This window comes from Lynx canadensis, chromosome C2 (assembly GCF_007474595.2).
Source record: "Lynx canadensis isolate LIC74 chromosome C2, mLynCan4.pri.v2, whole genome shotgun sequence".
Taxonomy (NCBI): Eukaryota; Metazoa; Chordata; class Mammalia; order Carnivora; family Felidae; genus Lynx; species Lynx canadensis.
The window spans coordinates 1,038,687-1,054,651 of NC_044311.2; the positions used below are offsets into that span (position 1 = coordinate 1,038,687).

At 45.0% G+C, this 15,965-nt stretch overlaps 1 protein-coding gene across 2 annotated transcripts in view; it reads right to left on the minus strand.

Annotated features, from left to right (window-relative positions):
- Nucleotides 1-12,457, minus strand: part of ABHD5 (abhydrolase domain containing 5, lysophosphatidic acid acyltransferase) — a 31,480-nt gene extending 19,023 nt beyond the window's left edge. Inside the window, exons 1-2 of one of the 2 annotated variants that reach the window (XM_030329351.2) lie at nt 12,332-12,457; nt 14-99 (exon numbers count right to left, since the gene is read on the minus strand). In XM_030329351.2, the coding sequence (XP_030185211.1) occupies nt 14-99; nt 12,332-12,378 (133 nt within the window). In that variant the 5' untranslated portion in view covers nt 12,379-12,457. Of the gene's footprint in view, nt 1-13; nt 100-11,276; nt 11,489-12,331 lie in introns of those variants that run through there. The other variant, XM_030329352.1, reaches the window with a different exon arrangement.
- Between the last annotated feature and the right edge of the window lie 3,508 nt (nt 12,458-15,965).

Here is a 15,965-nt window from a genome sequence, read left to right on the forward strand (position 1 = left end):
AAGAAAACCTTACATTTTAAAATTTTCTCTTCAGCTTCTTTAAGGTGTGATGTAGATGTAGGGCACCAGGTGGGAAGCCAACCAGTTAGCCATCCTGACCTAGAGCATCAAAAACAAAATGCAAAGAGAGATGTTAATGCTCTTCTCAACTCCCAGCTGTCACATCTGAAGAAAAGCAGAACAGGAAACTTATCGTCCATACGACGGTGAAGCTGTCTACCTGTGGCACAACCCACCTGATACATACAAAGCATTGTGGTAAAGTACTGGGCAGCAGACATTCGACTTCAGCCTGTGAACCTACAGGTACACATGGCTGGCCCAGAGTGACCTGGTTAACTGTTGATGAAAAAGCTTCAGGGTCCAATGAACAGTAGATGAAAAGAATGACCCAGGTATCTGGCAGGGGGGACAGAAGCAAGCCTGAGGCAACCAGTAAGGCAAGGTGTGGGGACACGAGAAAAGACAGGCTTTGCTAGTAGCTAACGAAGGAGAGGACGAACCGTTAACTCCCGGCCTGGCAGCAGCAGACCACAAGCTCATCCTAACAATCTGGGAAAACGCAAAGCGTCAGCAGTTCTGTGACAGTTAGTGAGAGCTAGCTCCTGACCAGGGATATCCAAAGTGAAGAGCTTCCCGATTAAAGAGAAAATGAATCCGAGAAGGAAGAAAGACAAACCACTGCAGCTTCCAGATGAGAGGTATGGGCCTAAGCCAAGGCTATGGCACCAAGAAGATGAGGCCAAGGAATATTTAAAAATAAAACAGGCTGAAGGATACAAACTAGAAGGTACAACTAGAAGAGGCCTAAGTTCTGGAGATCGAAAGCATAGCACACGGACTATGATCTGTAACATGCACGCTTCAAAACTAAGAGACCAAATCTTAAATGTCGCAACCTCAAAAGAAATGGCACTTAAGTAATGTTGTAAGAGGTGTTAGCTAAAGTGTAACCAGACTGCAGTATATAAATGGTATATAAATAGTGTCAAATCAACACAGTTGATTTGTTGATAAACTTATACAATGCTATATCAAAGGGGGAGGGTGGAATCTAATGGAGGAAACAGGTGACCCAGCAACTATAATACACGATGGAATGAATTCATTCCACAAGTACTTACTGAGCACTTAACTATCTGTGAGGAACTATTTTAATCACTTGGGACATATCAATTATCAAACAGAGGTAAGAGTGATTAGTTCTCCTTGAGGGCATCAGAGAGTTACTTTTGAGCTACATCTTCTAGGTAAACAGGATTTAGAGTGGTAATTGAGGCATCCCCCATGAAGGGCATGAGCACAAGCACATAAGGAAGTGCATGATGTGTGTTCTCAAGTAACAAGGGCATTGTTTCCAACGGCTGCTATAACAAATTACAAACTTCATAGCCTAAAACAACAGAAATTTATTCAGGGCCACACTCCCAATAGAGGCTCTATCAGAAAATCCTTGCCTCTTCTGGGTTCTGGTGACTACGGTATTCTTTATCCTAAGGCAGGGTCACTCCAGTTGTCCCCATCCATTACCACACTGCCTTCTGTGTGACGTCCTTCTCCCTGTCTGTAATCAATCTCCCTCTGCCTTTCACTTATAGAATCACTAGTGATTGCATTTAGGGCCCACCCAGACATCCCAGGATCATCGCAGTTTTCAAAGTAATTGTAATTAGTTAAATTAAAAGTCTGCAGAATCTTTCCCATATAAAGTAACATTCACAGGTGCCAAGGATTAGAAAATGGACACGTCTTTTGAGACCATTACCTTTGGGGACCACTACCACAGATGTAAAGCATGGAGTACATTCCAAGATAAAATATTTATTTATTTATTTATTTATTTATTTACTTACTTACTTATTTTTAATGTTTGTTTATTTTGAGAGAGAGAGACAGCATGAGTGGGGGAGGGGCAGAGAGAGAGAGAGAGAGAGAGGGAGGGAGGGAGAGAGAGAGAGAGAGAGAGAGAGAGAGAGAGAGAATCGGAAGCAGGCTCCAGGCTCTAAGCTATTAGCACAGAGTCTGACGCGGGGCCTGAACTTGCCAACTGCGAAATAATGACCTGAGTCAAAGTCGGACATTTAACCGACTGAGCCATCCAGGCGCCCCCAAGATAAAATACTGAAACATTCAATAAATGGTAGTTGACATTATACTGATGACAACAGAACAATTCACTAAAATTATGTGATGTTAATCAGTAATTCCTAAAATGAGAGTTTTAAATAAGGTTCAGAAGAACTTTGAAGATGGAAATTGACAAAGAATGGTCATATTGCATCACTCCTTACCTCCAAGGGAAGGCTACTTCTAGCTACCTACAATAGGAAGCTCAGCCCTGCTCCAGCCTTTTACTTGATATTCTAGTGTCATTGTTGCCATTTCTTATTCTGTTTCTGGCCACACAATATCCCCTGTTCTCTTGCTTCCTGGGCCTGAATAGCCTTACAACATGTATCTCCCCTTCTTGTCATGATCCATTATACCTGTTACCACCCTCTGATTCGATTTCATTTCCCCTTTGCCCACATACCCAAACAGGACGAGATCAAGATGGCAGGATTAACACCCAATACACAAACTCTATTCTCTTCCTTCTCAAGTTGTGTTATAACGTTCATATTTACTCATCAATATGCTCGCCCAGCTGTAAGATCCTTGAAGGTAAGGACTCTGTGTTCACCAATGTAGATTACCATACATTGCTGTTATAAATGAAGTTATTGCTTCACCTGAAATGTATTAGCTACAGTGAATTACAAGTGGATCACTTGAATATAAGAGAATTTTCTGAGATGGCAGTGACATTCTCTAAACAGGTGGTTGAATTACACAGATGTATGCATATGTCACAATCCAGCAAATAAACACTTAAGATGTAAGCATTTCATCATAATAAAATTTTATACTAAAAAAAGGAAAACAGCCTGGATTTGATAACTGGTTGGATACAAAGAAGGAGTAATAGAGGATTTCCAGGTTTCTGACTCAGGTACCACTAATAACCACACAGAACGCACAACTAGGAATAGGTGTGAGTAGAGAAATCCAGCTTTTTCTAAGCTTTGTAGGTCCATGCTACATTTCCCTGTCCTATAGAATCTCTCTGGGCATTATGTGTAATAGCCGCTCAATAAATGCCTGCATAATGATTAAGTCACTCAGAATCCAGGGTATTTTCGGTCCAAGTTATCCCCATTTTGCAGATGTTAAAAGTAAGGTTCAGAAATGTTAAGCACGACATCCAAGGGTATTAGGGTAGTAAGGAAGTGACACAAGTAGAAATTTAAATTCAATTCTGTCGGACTTCAAAAGCTCTTTTTTCTCAGGTGACTATCTTCCTTAAAATGCGTGAGGAATTGTCATGACCTACAGGACAAAGTCACAGGACAAAGGCACATTCCTTAGACCTGCAAGGCGAAGAAGACACACAGTAGCCTACATTCTAACCAGGCTCCACTCCAAATGTTCTCTGTGCTAGTTTCAAACCTTCTACATTAACAGGGTAAGATGACATGACCCCTAGGCATCTCCCACAAATGATACATAGAACTTGTTAACAAGGTATAAACATAATAGAAAACATCATTAGTCTATAAATATATAAGGCTATTTACAAATTATCAAGGAAAAACAATTCAAAGTTTTAGCAATGAGTTTTTCAATCATTCAACAATTTGTCAATTGTTGGCAAAAAAAAGCAGTTAACGGGCAGTTAAAAGAATCTCCTGATATTTAGAGCTTAAAATTTAAAAAGTAAACCATTATTAAGCTGAAGCTCTTCTGTCCTTGACCAGGAATGGTCATCAAAGTCTGTTAGGCCGCAAAAATATGAGCTAGTACCAAAAGGAAGCTACTTATAACTCAATCTCATCATTGTTCTTATATATCCCTCAAACCATAGCATAGTTCCTTGCCAGAATCAGAGGTTGGTACTCAACAAACAAACAAACAAATAAAGTGAAATGAACTATAATCTACTAGTGCTCCAAAAGACATCACAGACACGTTGGGGCAAAGAAAACACAAATGCAGTCTTTGTTTCTTTTTTTTTTTGTAAGTTTATTTATTTTGAGAGAGAGAGAGAGAGAGAGCGAGCGCACAGATGTGCACGCAGGAGTGGGGGGAAGGGCAGAGAGGAAGAGAGAGAATGCCAAGCAGGCTCCACCCCCAGCACAGACCCTGACCCAGGGCTTGATCCCATGAACCGTGAGATCACGAACTGAGCTGAAATCAAGAGTTGGATGTTCAACCTACTGCGCTACCCAGGTGCCCCATGTTACAGTCTTTTTGAAAAATTTACATTCTCTGAATACCTGCTACGTACAGGTCCTCGAGTTTAAAATGTTATACACCAGCCTGCAATATAGGAATTATGCCTACTCCAGCTTTCAAAGGACAGATCTGGTCCACCCATCTTTGCCTCCTGATGATGGGCTTAACTCAAAGAGAAAAGGCAAAACAGCATTTTTACGTTTGCAAGTCTAGTGCATCACACTAAAACTCAGGGCTTTTCAACCACAGGAGCCACCAATCCTCTTCAGGTTTTCAAGGCAACCTTTTCATCGAAGCAGCTAATTGTTTTTAAGTGAATTTTTCTGAAGTACATTTAAACTGAAAAATCTATATTTAACAAAGCATAGTAAAATATTTTATTTTTACTCATTGGAACTGTAAAGACACCTCTCCTCTCCTAAGCCTTGATAGTATTTCTGTCCAATCAGTTTTGCCTAAACCAGATGATAATATGTTTTATAGAAACTGCCTTCTTTCTTAGAGATACTCCACGTGATTGACTCCAACACACATAATAGGCTCAAAGGAACATTTCTTTTTTTTTTTTTTAATTTTTTTTTTTCAACATTTATTTTTGGGACAGAGAGAGACAGAGCATGAACAGGGGAGGGGCAGAGAGAGAGGGAGACACAGAATTGGAAACAGGCTCCAGGCTCTGAGCCATCAGCCCAGAGCCTGACGCGGGGCTCGAACTCACAGACCGCGAGATCGTGACCTGGCTGAAGTCGGACGCTTAACCGACTGCGCCACCCAGGCGCCCCTCAAAGGAACATTTCTAAAGAGTACAAAGCTGGGGTCTCTCTTTTCTGTCCTTTTCTTGATCACTCTTCATTCCCAGTTCCCAGTCTTGAGCTGGCCACCTCTATTGCTTCAACCCTCCAAGACACTCATCCAACTTCACCTTCTGCCTTCCGGGTATAAACCTCATCTTCTAAGAGACCCTCTGCCCCTTCCACAAGATCTCCTGTGTCCTCCAGTGTTGTTCTGCATCGTAGGCTTGGTGTGTGAAACTGGCACTAAGGACACAAGGCTGAAGCCTGTCAGATACCCAGCAATTCTTCTGAGGTCACAAAATCCAAAGTAAATATGAAACTCATGTGGCCCAGATATAAACAGTAAACAAGAAAACAAACAAAACGGTAACCAAGATACAGGCTGCCTTCTCATAGCTTCAGAAAATAAACAGAAAAGCAACACTTCCCTGTTTTATTTAAGCAGATCATTGATAAACACCATTCATCCACTGGCTGAGGCCCTAACTTCAGAAGCAACCCAAAGGTCAGTCACGATATAAAGAAACAGTCATTCACGATGGGGCTAACACCTATCTAGGACAACAGGAAGACTTACCAACGTGCACCAAAACATTTTCTACACGCCTATTAGCAAGACTGGAGATCCCAGCCCTAAACATCAAATCAAAAGCCAAATAAAACAAATCTTGCTTTATAATCTCTGTAATAAACACAGAGAATCTTTTTAGTGAGCAGACTTCTGAGTTAAAAAAGGAAGGAAGGAAGGAAGGAAGGAAGGAAGGAAGGAAGGAAGGGAAAAAAAGAATTTGAAAGACTGCAGGAGAGGTGGCAACTCTAAGACAAATATATGCTTAACATATCAATAGAGTTTATTAACTTAAGAATCTGATTTTAAGTATCCTGAGTTTGAGAGATAAAACACTACATTTTTTACCTTAACTTTCTACCTACTTTTTCAAATATCATTAACAAAGTATTTATACCCTATTGCCATCCACATTTAAGTTTCCTGGTAATCCCTGTTTTGTTCTCTAAGACATCTATCTATAGTATTACCAAACCTGAATTGCACAATCTATAAATATTGTGAAACAGGTTTCAACGTTTTCTGAAGAAAACATACAGAAGGCTGGCCAATTTCCACACACTGTTGGCCACTTAAATAACAGTTCTAATTAGGTTATAAGTAAAGAGGATTTCATTATATTACAATTTTGGTTAATATGACTTTCCATCTCTATACTGGTGCTGTCCAGACAGAAAAGCTGTTTATTACCGCTCTCTATCCTACTCTAAAGCACAGTGTGGTACCTCATTTAGAGAAACTATGAGGTTTTGCTTCTTTTGCAAATATCCAAATTTGAGGTGTGAATATATATATTCCTCTAAAATAATTCCTCACCCAGTGAATGATTAAAAACTTTCAAGTTGGACATTACGACCCTTCTGCAAATAAAGGCCTTCTTTCCTGGGTAATGGTTTCCTAAATCCTATTCTTGGAAAAGAGGAAACAAAAAGAATTAGGTCTCATATAACCGTAACTTAGGCGACTAACACGCCCTTTCATTTTAAATAAATAATACTTACATGATTCAAATTATCACTAACCATTAGATCAATGACCATCCAAGCCCCTCTGACATATTTTAATATATTAATTCACATTCTTTAACTTTTTACCCCCTATATTTTTAACATCTAACTTTTAAAGACCGACCTAGAGCTGGACAATCAGTATTTTAGACATAGTCAGGTGCTGGTGATACTTTCCCCCAATTGTTTCCTACCTTTTTTCACACAGTAAACACCATTCTGGAGTCAGACACAGCACCAAACATACTTAAATAGAACTACAGGTGTACTTTTAGATTTACGCTGCTTAACAAATCTAAGTGACATTTCATGTTAGTTCTAAAATAAGTTTATCGAGGGGCACCTGGGTGGCTCAGTTGGCTGAGTGACTGACTTCAGCTCAAGTCATGATCTTGGAGTTCACAAACTGGAGCCCCGCGCTGGGCTCTGGGCTGAGGCCTCAGAGCCGGGAGCCTGCTTCAGAGTCTACATCTCCCTCTCTCTGCCCCTCCCTCACTCATGTTCTGTCTGTCTGTCTCTCTCTCTCAAAAATAAATAAAAAACATTTAAAAAATTTTTAAAAAGCTTTAAAATAAGTTTATCTACTAGATAAATAAACTAAAAATCCTAGACCAAACTGAATAATAATTTAGACAATTTTTTTTAGTGTTTATTTATTTTTGAGAGATAGAGTGCCAGTGGGGGAGGGGCAGAGAGAGAGGGAGACACAGAATCTGAAGCAGGCTCCAGGCTCCGAGCCGTCGGCAAAGAGCCTGACTCAGGGCTTAAACTCGTGAACTGCAGGGTCATGGCCTGAGCCCAAGTCAGCTGCTCAGCCGACTGAGCCACCCAGGCGCCCCAATAATAACTTTAATAAAATCATCTTTCCACACAATTCTTTATGATTCACAATCAGGGGTGGGGAATTACAGGTGACTCCATTCAGAGTCATCTGTAATTCTCAAACGTACTATCCAGTGTTGTTTTTATTAAGTGGACCATCCTGGGACTTTACAATCTTTTGTTAAATTCTTTGTCACAGCACTAAAATCTCCATTTGCTGGTCTGTGACTGGCATTTTGGAGAACAGGCAAAACAATGAAGTATGAGTTGGTTCATCCAAGGTCAAGAAATAGAACCATATTCCCAACCTCCTCAATATAACTCAAGTTCAGGATCTTATTGTTATCCTAGTCAAATTCAAACTTTGAATTCTTATGAATGTATCTTTTGATGTTCTTTGAACATCTTAAGATGTAAAACATCAAGTTATAAATCTGCAAAATATAAAATCAATTACTAGGGTTTTCTTCTTAATGTTTGTGTCGGCATAAGTTCATAATATTGAAGTGTTTAATTCAATAAACATTAATTGAAGCTTACTATTTACAAAACCCCATCAGGCTCTACCAGACATCTGAGTGTGACAAAGGTTTGTCCTCAATGAGCTGACAAAACAAATATACAAATAACTATACTAGAAAACAGGGTAGAAGCACCATCAAGGAAAACACCACAGACCTTTAGGGAAGGGAGACTACAATCTGTTTTGGGTCACAGACAACAGTGTGAACCAAGCCAAGGGAGGAAACAGAGGTAAGGAACATGTTTAGGAAACAACGAAAGAGGAGAGCCCAGCCCAACAGGAGGAAATAAGACTCCAAAGACAGATAAGAAAGAGCCACACTGTTGCAAAGGGCTTGAAGTCAGGCTGAGTAGTTGTAATAAAGCCCCTGTGTGTGGCTACACGGCAAACAAGACGGTGTCTGTTGGAGAGATAAAAGTAACTAATGAAATAAGCTATGTTGAAAGCATAGGAACAAAACGTGTTGCTAAAGCCTGCTATGATCCGGGAAAGGGAGTAAGAAGGATTGGGGCCAGGTGGTTCCCCAGTGACACTGGAAAAGGAAAGCGGATGTACTTGGAATCAGCTGGGCTTGGTAGATCTGGTATTCAGGGCAAAGAAGATGGATGGAAGGGGGCAAAGACCAGGCCACAGTTCTGAATCCGGATGACCAGGAGCACGGAAGCGCCCTAAGGAAAATAAGGAAGTCAAGGAGAAGAACCGGACTTTCGGTATTGTTTAGTTCAGAGGAAGAAAGGTGAAAATGAGATCCTACTCTGGACACGTTACATTTAAGGAATGAGTTGCAAGCATCTGGCACACAGTTAGAAACATCACTAGAACACGGAAGAGGGCACCAGCATGAGGCTGACATCTCGGTTCTCTCCACAAAAGAGACACGTCAAGGATGAGTGGAACTACAAGACAAAAGATGAAAGATGAAGGACGGTCTTGGAAAATTATGACATTTAAAGAACGGGAAAGGAGCGCCTGGCTGACTCAGTTCGCTGAACATCTGACTTCGGCTCGGGTCACGATCTCGTGGTTTGTGAGTTCGAGCCCCACGTCGGGCTCTGTGCTGACAGCTCAGATTCCGTGTCTCCCTTTCTCTCCGCCCCTCCCCCGCTCATGCTCTGCCTCTGTGTCTCTCAAAAATAAATAAACAATAAAATGTTTTTTTTTAAATAAAGAACGGGGAAAAGAAAAGAACCTAATAAAAGTGACTACTGGTCTGAGGTAAGGCACAAAGCAAAATGTCTTAAGAGCTACAAGGTCTGGTAAGAATTTCAAACACTGAAAACTCAAGACCCCAGAAAGATTAAGTACCCAGAAACATAAAAACCCACTGGGATGTGTCATGCAGAAATGTTATGACTTTTAAGAAGCTGGGTGGCAAGGATTTGGGAAAGGGAGATGGCAACGGAGAGAAGTCACTGATCTTAGCAGCGTTTTAAAAGATAGAGAAATCCACTATCCTATCTGCACGGCAAAGAACTACAGTCAAATTCTGATGTAAATCCAACAGGAGGCTGGTAAACCCACTGGAGGAGAGAGGGAGAAAAAACAATCCTGTGTTTACAGCATGTGATGGTTTCCGTGGTGTGACTACTGCCACCATGGCTGATTTCAAGCTGCCAAAAGTTGCCGGCACAGGGCGGTGCCAACACACCGCTGCAAACCACCTGTTCTGTCCACCCTGCAGCCGAGCCACTCCGGGGCGGTTTTCCCCTCAACGCCACTCCACTGACACATAATCATTCTGTGCGAGACCCGTGCAGCCATTCGCAGAAGTCCACCCCGCTCCTGCTACGTTTAGCTTTCTCAACTACATCGCAAGGAAAGGGGTGAGATGTTGAAAGCCAAAGGGTGTCCAGGCATGGCTACCTATGTAAGTCACAGAAAAAAACCAAGAATCGTTAAGCGCCAAAAAAGCCTTCCTAAACCATTTTATGATTGTTTCCTTTGTTACTGTCCATTCTCCATCTAAACCTGAAATGCCTTAGAAAACTCCATCCAAGATTTGTGTTTTCCCGGCAACCAACACTGGCTCTTGGGACAGTTCGAGGCGTCACTGCAAGGATTAAATAAAGTGTCAGTAGAGCAAAAGAAACAAGAACCAAGCTCCTGCCTGAGTCCCAGTGCCACTGAGAGGCAGCAGAGACCTGGTTTAAACTAAGTCAAGACACCTGGGCTCCAACCCAGCTCTGCCGCTTGCTAATGGGGTGCCGGTCCCCCTCTCAGGTGCAGTTCCAAATGAAAAACGAACAGTAATACTGCGCACACAGGGCTGACCTTAGCTTGAATACGAGCACGTTCAGGCAACGCCTAGCAGGAGCAGGTGGTTGAGCGCCTGCTTGGCAAAGTTCAGAAGGCCACCCTAGTCTGGACACTGGACCCTGCTCAAGTACAGCGCCAGGAGTACCCAGGAGGCCCGCCTCTGTGTGGGACTGCGGCCGGTCAGCTCCCTACGATTCTTCAGAGTCTGTGCCCACTGATCTGCGGACATCGCCCCAGCCGCCAATTCCTTTCACAGTCGTGTCCCAGAGCCTCAGGCCCCACCACAACACGGAGACCAGAAAGTCCACCTAAACACAGTTTCAGAAGGAGCAAGAAATGTTGCAACAAACTACAGGGGATCAAGCTACCAATCAGGCTCCTACTCGTGTCCACGTGAGGGCATTCCGCATCTTACCTCAACAGGAAGTTCTTCAACAAACCAAAACAACGGGCCCACTGATACTGTAAACAAACTCCCTGGGAAGAACCCAGTTTCTAATATTCAAAACTGCCCCCCACCCCGCATCCTTCCAAGTGCACCTGTCTTCACGGTACTCCACGTGATCTTCTTTCAGGTTACGTGTCGCATGCAACTTTGTCTAGACATCTGCTATCAAAATAGTAAATATATATAGGGATGGAGCCCCGGGGGGCTCAGTTGGTTAAGCCTCGGACTCCTGGCTCAGGTCGGGATCTCAGGGTTCGTGGGCTCCAGCCGTGTGTCCAGCTCTGTGCTGACAGCCAGAGCCGGCCTGGGGTTCTCTCTCTCCACCCCCCGCCTTTGCCCCTCCCCTGCGCTCTCTCTCATTCTCTCAAAATAAATAAATAAGTAAAATAAAAAAAAAAATATATATATATATATATATATATATATATATATATATATATAGGTAAGCACAAAAGTTTATTTTCCAAAAGAAAGTACTACCCTCGAAATAGACGGCGATAATATTCGTAATTTAATTTTTCCGCGAATTAATTGCCGTCAAGGGCATGAACTTCGTTACAGGTGGAAAACCTAGTATGCTCACTGATCGGGTTTCACGCTGGACATCTGCCCTCCCTCCACTTCCACGAAGTTTTCTACAGACGCACGTCCTCGGACGCGCGCACGCACGCCTCCGGCAAGGCCACGACACTCAGAAGCAAAGACCCCTGCTTGAAAGGTTGTTCATTCCGGGGGCGCCCGGGTGGCTCAGTCGGTTGAGCGTCCGACTTCGGCTCAGGTCAGGATCTTGTGGTTTTGTGAGTTCGGGCCCCGCGCCGGGCTCCGTGCTGACAGCTCGGAGCCTGGAGCCTGTTTCGGATTCTGTGTCTCCCTCTCTCTGCCCCTCCCCCGTTCATGCTCTGTCTCACTCTGTCTCAAAAATAAATAAACTTAAAAAAAAAAAAAAAAGAAAGGCTGTTAATTTTGACCTCGCTACCTGTTAACTTTCTCCTAAGTATCGACGAATTAAACGCTTCCGGAAACCCAGCCATGTAGCCACGCCCCCAAGCCGCCCTCCCTCGCTGGGCTCCTCCCCTCGGCCCCCGACCCCCGCCACCTCCCGCAGCTCCTCGGGAAACCGTGGGTGCTCCTCCGACGGCCCCAGGGAAGCACCGCCCCTTCCTCCCGGCTCCGGAGGCTCAGTCCCGACCGCACCTCCAGGCGGAACGGCAGTCCCAAGCGAGCGGAGAGCCACAGTCGTTTCCCGCGGCGCGAGGCAGGTGCGGGGACGGCCGGTCACCGCCCGCCGGCCGCCCTCGGGCAGGCGGGGTCAGAGGAGACACCCAGGCCGACGGGCCCGGTTGTGTGGGTGCCGGGCCACCCCGCCGCCAGCCCCGCAGGGACGCTAACGCCGCATCGCGGCGGCCTCTCGGTGCGGGGGGTCCAGCGGGCTCCGGCGCAGCCGGGTCGGCGCCGATGGGCGCGCTCCAGGGGCACAGCTAGGCCGGGGCGTCTCCTCGGGGCGCAGCGCGGTCTCACGCCGGGCCGGACGACGGAGAGACCAGGCGGGGTGCGAGTCCTCTGCGATGCCGCCCGGCCCGGTCCCGGCCATCGTGGGGGGCGCGTTCCCGAACCCCACGAAGTCCCCGCCGCACTCACCTCTCGCAGGTGTCCGCCGAGTCCACCTCCTCCTCCTCCGCCGCCATAGCCGTCGTCGTCGCCGCGCGAGCGCCGGACCGCGCCTCCCAGCCGGCTGACTGGCCGACTGAGACACCCGGCGCTGCCGCCGCCCTTAAGGCCACCGCCGCCCGCGCATGCGTCGCCCTCCCACTCACACGACGCGGCCGCGCGCGAGCGCGCGCCCGGCCATCCCCGCCTACACCCACCAGCTGCGCATGCGTCCCCCGGTCCGGTGTGACCCGGGATGGGCGCTGGGCGGGGCTGTCAACAGAAGCGCTGGTGAGGCTCGCCTGGCCGCGTTTGGTAGTAACCGCTTTCAGTAATGACTTTGTGAATGCATCAAACGCTGGTATTAACTGTCCGCGCTGGGCACTGGGCAGGCATTCTGTCAGTGCCTTGGGACTGAGGCGCGTCACCTTCCCTGGAAGAGCCAAGATAGTATCCGATAGATGCTGCAAAGGCGCATGGAACTGCAGAAATGGAGGGGACTCTGGCCTTCCGCCGGCCCTTCCCTCCAGGTGGGTAGGTAAGGGGAAAGGGTGACTCGGGACCCTCCGTCGGGAATCACTGCCGTGCAGGGACCGGTCTAGGCGCTGCCAGAACCAGCAACTCCGCTCAGCCCCGCGCTCTGGACACACTGGAGGGGTGTAGAGTCAGTAGAGCTGTTGAGGGGGAATCACTAACGTAGATGTAAACATGCTTGAGCTGTTTTCAAGCCTGTAGCCATCAGATACTGCCTGGGATTGTGATTACACCTCTCCGTATTGCAGGGGCCGAGGGCAGGCTGCCCCAAGTGTGCTACTTTGGCGTATTGATTATTTCAAATACGTTACTTAAGAGACCACCTGTGTAGGAAGGACACTCAGACCCTTCTCTGTCCCCTGAAAACAGGAAATCAATCGGCACGTGAAAGGTACCCTCTTTGTATCAGGAGATAAGGAGCCATCCTTATCACCAGAAATGTAGAGCCAAGAAGGCTTTATAAACAACCCTTGCTACTTTTTACTAATTTACTACCCCAGCCCACATTCTGTTTAGAATTCCTTACTAATTGAAGCTTCCAAAGTTAGGTTTTCTATATCCTGTCAATTCTTCACAGATCTATTGTCTCCGTCTGGAAAGTATAAAACCTTCCTGCTTTGGTCATTTCTTTAGGCCTCAATTTCATGATTTGGCCTCTGTAATAAAATGTTGGATTTTTTTTCTCCTGCCAATCTGTCTCATGTAAATTTAATTCTTAGTCCAGTTGGAAGACCTGTGGGTAGAGAATTTTTCATCCATCCTTATCTACTTACTGTGTGCTTGCTGTGTGTCCGCTCTGTTTTAGGAGCTGAGAAACAATGTATTGAAAATGTCTGAGAGCAGATCTCCCAACGTTCCAGGACAACCTGGGGCCCTATTTCCAAATCCACTTCCTTTTGGTGACCCACTAACCACTTAACCTTGAGCAAGCATGTTTATGTTAGATCACCAGCCCCTGCTTTGTCCAATCAGATAGTCAGGTGTGACATTTTTTTTTTTTTATTTTTTTTTTTCAACGTTTATTTATTTTTGGGACAGAGAGAGACAGAGCATGAACGGGGGAGGGGCAGAAAGAGAGGGAGACACAGAATCGGAAACAGGCTCCAGGCTCTGAGCCGTCAGCCCAGAGCCTGATGCGGGGCTCGAACTCACGGACCGCGAGATCGTGACCTGGCTGAAGTCGGACGCTTAACCGACTGCGCCACCCAGGCGCCCCAGGTGTGACATTTTTAAGGCAAGTACGTGGCCTGTTCTGAATGCTATTCCCCAGCTGTGGCATCTGAAAAACTAAATGCAGCCATTATATCACCACGACTAAATGTACCATACAGGTTGATGACTGGTGCCCCACTGGTTCCAAGGTGGGCTTTAATTTCTAGCCCACCCCACCCCCTAGCAGGGATTTTTTTTTTCCTCCTTAAAATGCTATCACAGGAACCTGGATCTTTCTCCAAAGTCTGCCAAGCAGGCACTAGCAAACCAGAGTGAGGCTGAGGCATGGAGGGTTTTCCGAGGGCCCCAATGGCCTTGCTGACTTATACATGTTTATAAAGTGCTGTAATTAAACAAAGTGAGAAAGTCAGTATGGTAGGGAGATAATAAGAAGGACATAGGATAGTAAGGGAAATGGTGCCTGGGTCAAGGGAAGGGCCTGAACATCAGCTGTTTTGACCTTAAGGGAAAAAAATCACATGATTAGGGCTTCTTAGACTCTAACCTGCATGCAGACTTCCTGGGGGATATTTTTTAATTGCAGATTCCAATTCTGTAGGTCTGGTATGTGGCCTGATTATTAATTGAGATTCTCTCTCTTTTTTGTAATGTTTATTTATTTTTGAGAGAGAGAGCGCAAGTGGGGGAGGAACAGAGAGAGGGAGACACAGAATCTGAAGCAGGCTGGAGGCTCTGAGCTGTCAGCACAGAGCCTGATGCAGGGCTTGAACTCACAAGCTGTGAGATCATCACCTGGGCTGAAGTCAGAAGCTTAACCGACTGGCCACCCAGGCACCCCGCGATTCTTTGTTTCTAATCAGCTCCCAGTGATGCCTCTGGTCTTGCTATATGGGTCAGCACACGGCCCTTTAAATAACAAAGCTCTAGAGCAGCCACTAGAACTTTCTGCAGTGATGGAAACAGTCTAAATCTTACTGTCCAGTAAAGTAGCCATGAGGCACGTGTAGCTATAGAGCATTTAAAATTTGGTTTGTGTGACTGAGTTTTTTACTTTAATTAACTTAAACTTAAAAACCCACATGTAGCCAATGGCTACCATGTTGGACAGCAAGGTCTAGATTGTATACTCCTTATCTATGAAATGAGAGTTTGAAACTGGATGATTTTCTATATTCCTTCTGGTGTCCTATGGTCCCAAGTTGTTTTCAAGGTGTGTGTAGAGGGAGGGGATGGATGAGGGAGCAAGATGTTACAGATGTCAAAATTTGGTATGAAGGACTAGGGATCAAGAGCTCTACCATGGTGGGGTGGCGGAAGCGGGCCATGGTCACCTAAGGGAGGGATTCTAGAACTCAGCGGTAGAATTGCCCTCCAGAGACAAGAGACTCTGAGTAGCCAATGAATGTCGGTTGAACTCTTCAAAAGCAGATAAAAGGCCTTCTTTAGCAAGATACAAATGCCAGGCCATAAAGGAAAAGAGCAAGTAATATAACCATATCAAAATTTAAAGTTTCTGTGTGGAAAAAAAAAAAAGACACACAATGAAACACAATGCAAAAAGTTGAAACAGACCTGGGTTTAATGTCTTCAATATATAAAGAAAAATTAAATGATAAAAAAATATAAAATAGATTTTTAAAATCCTTCTCAAAAAACTCTCAAGTCATGCACAGACACAAGATGCCTATACTCATCTGGGATCAAGAGAATGGAAATTCAAACCATGATGACATAACTAAAAAAGGTTCATGGTACTAAATATTGTCAAGAACCTGGCTCGATGGGGAATACTTCCACCCAGTCCATGGGAGTGCCAATTGATACAGCTGTTTGGAAAACAGTTTGGAAGTGACCTGTTTAAAAAATGTAAAATGAATATACCTTCTGACCAAACAATTTAATTTCTGGAAGCCCAGCC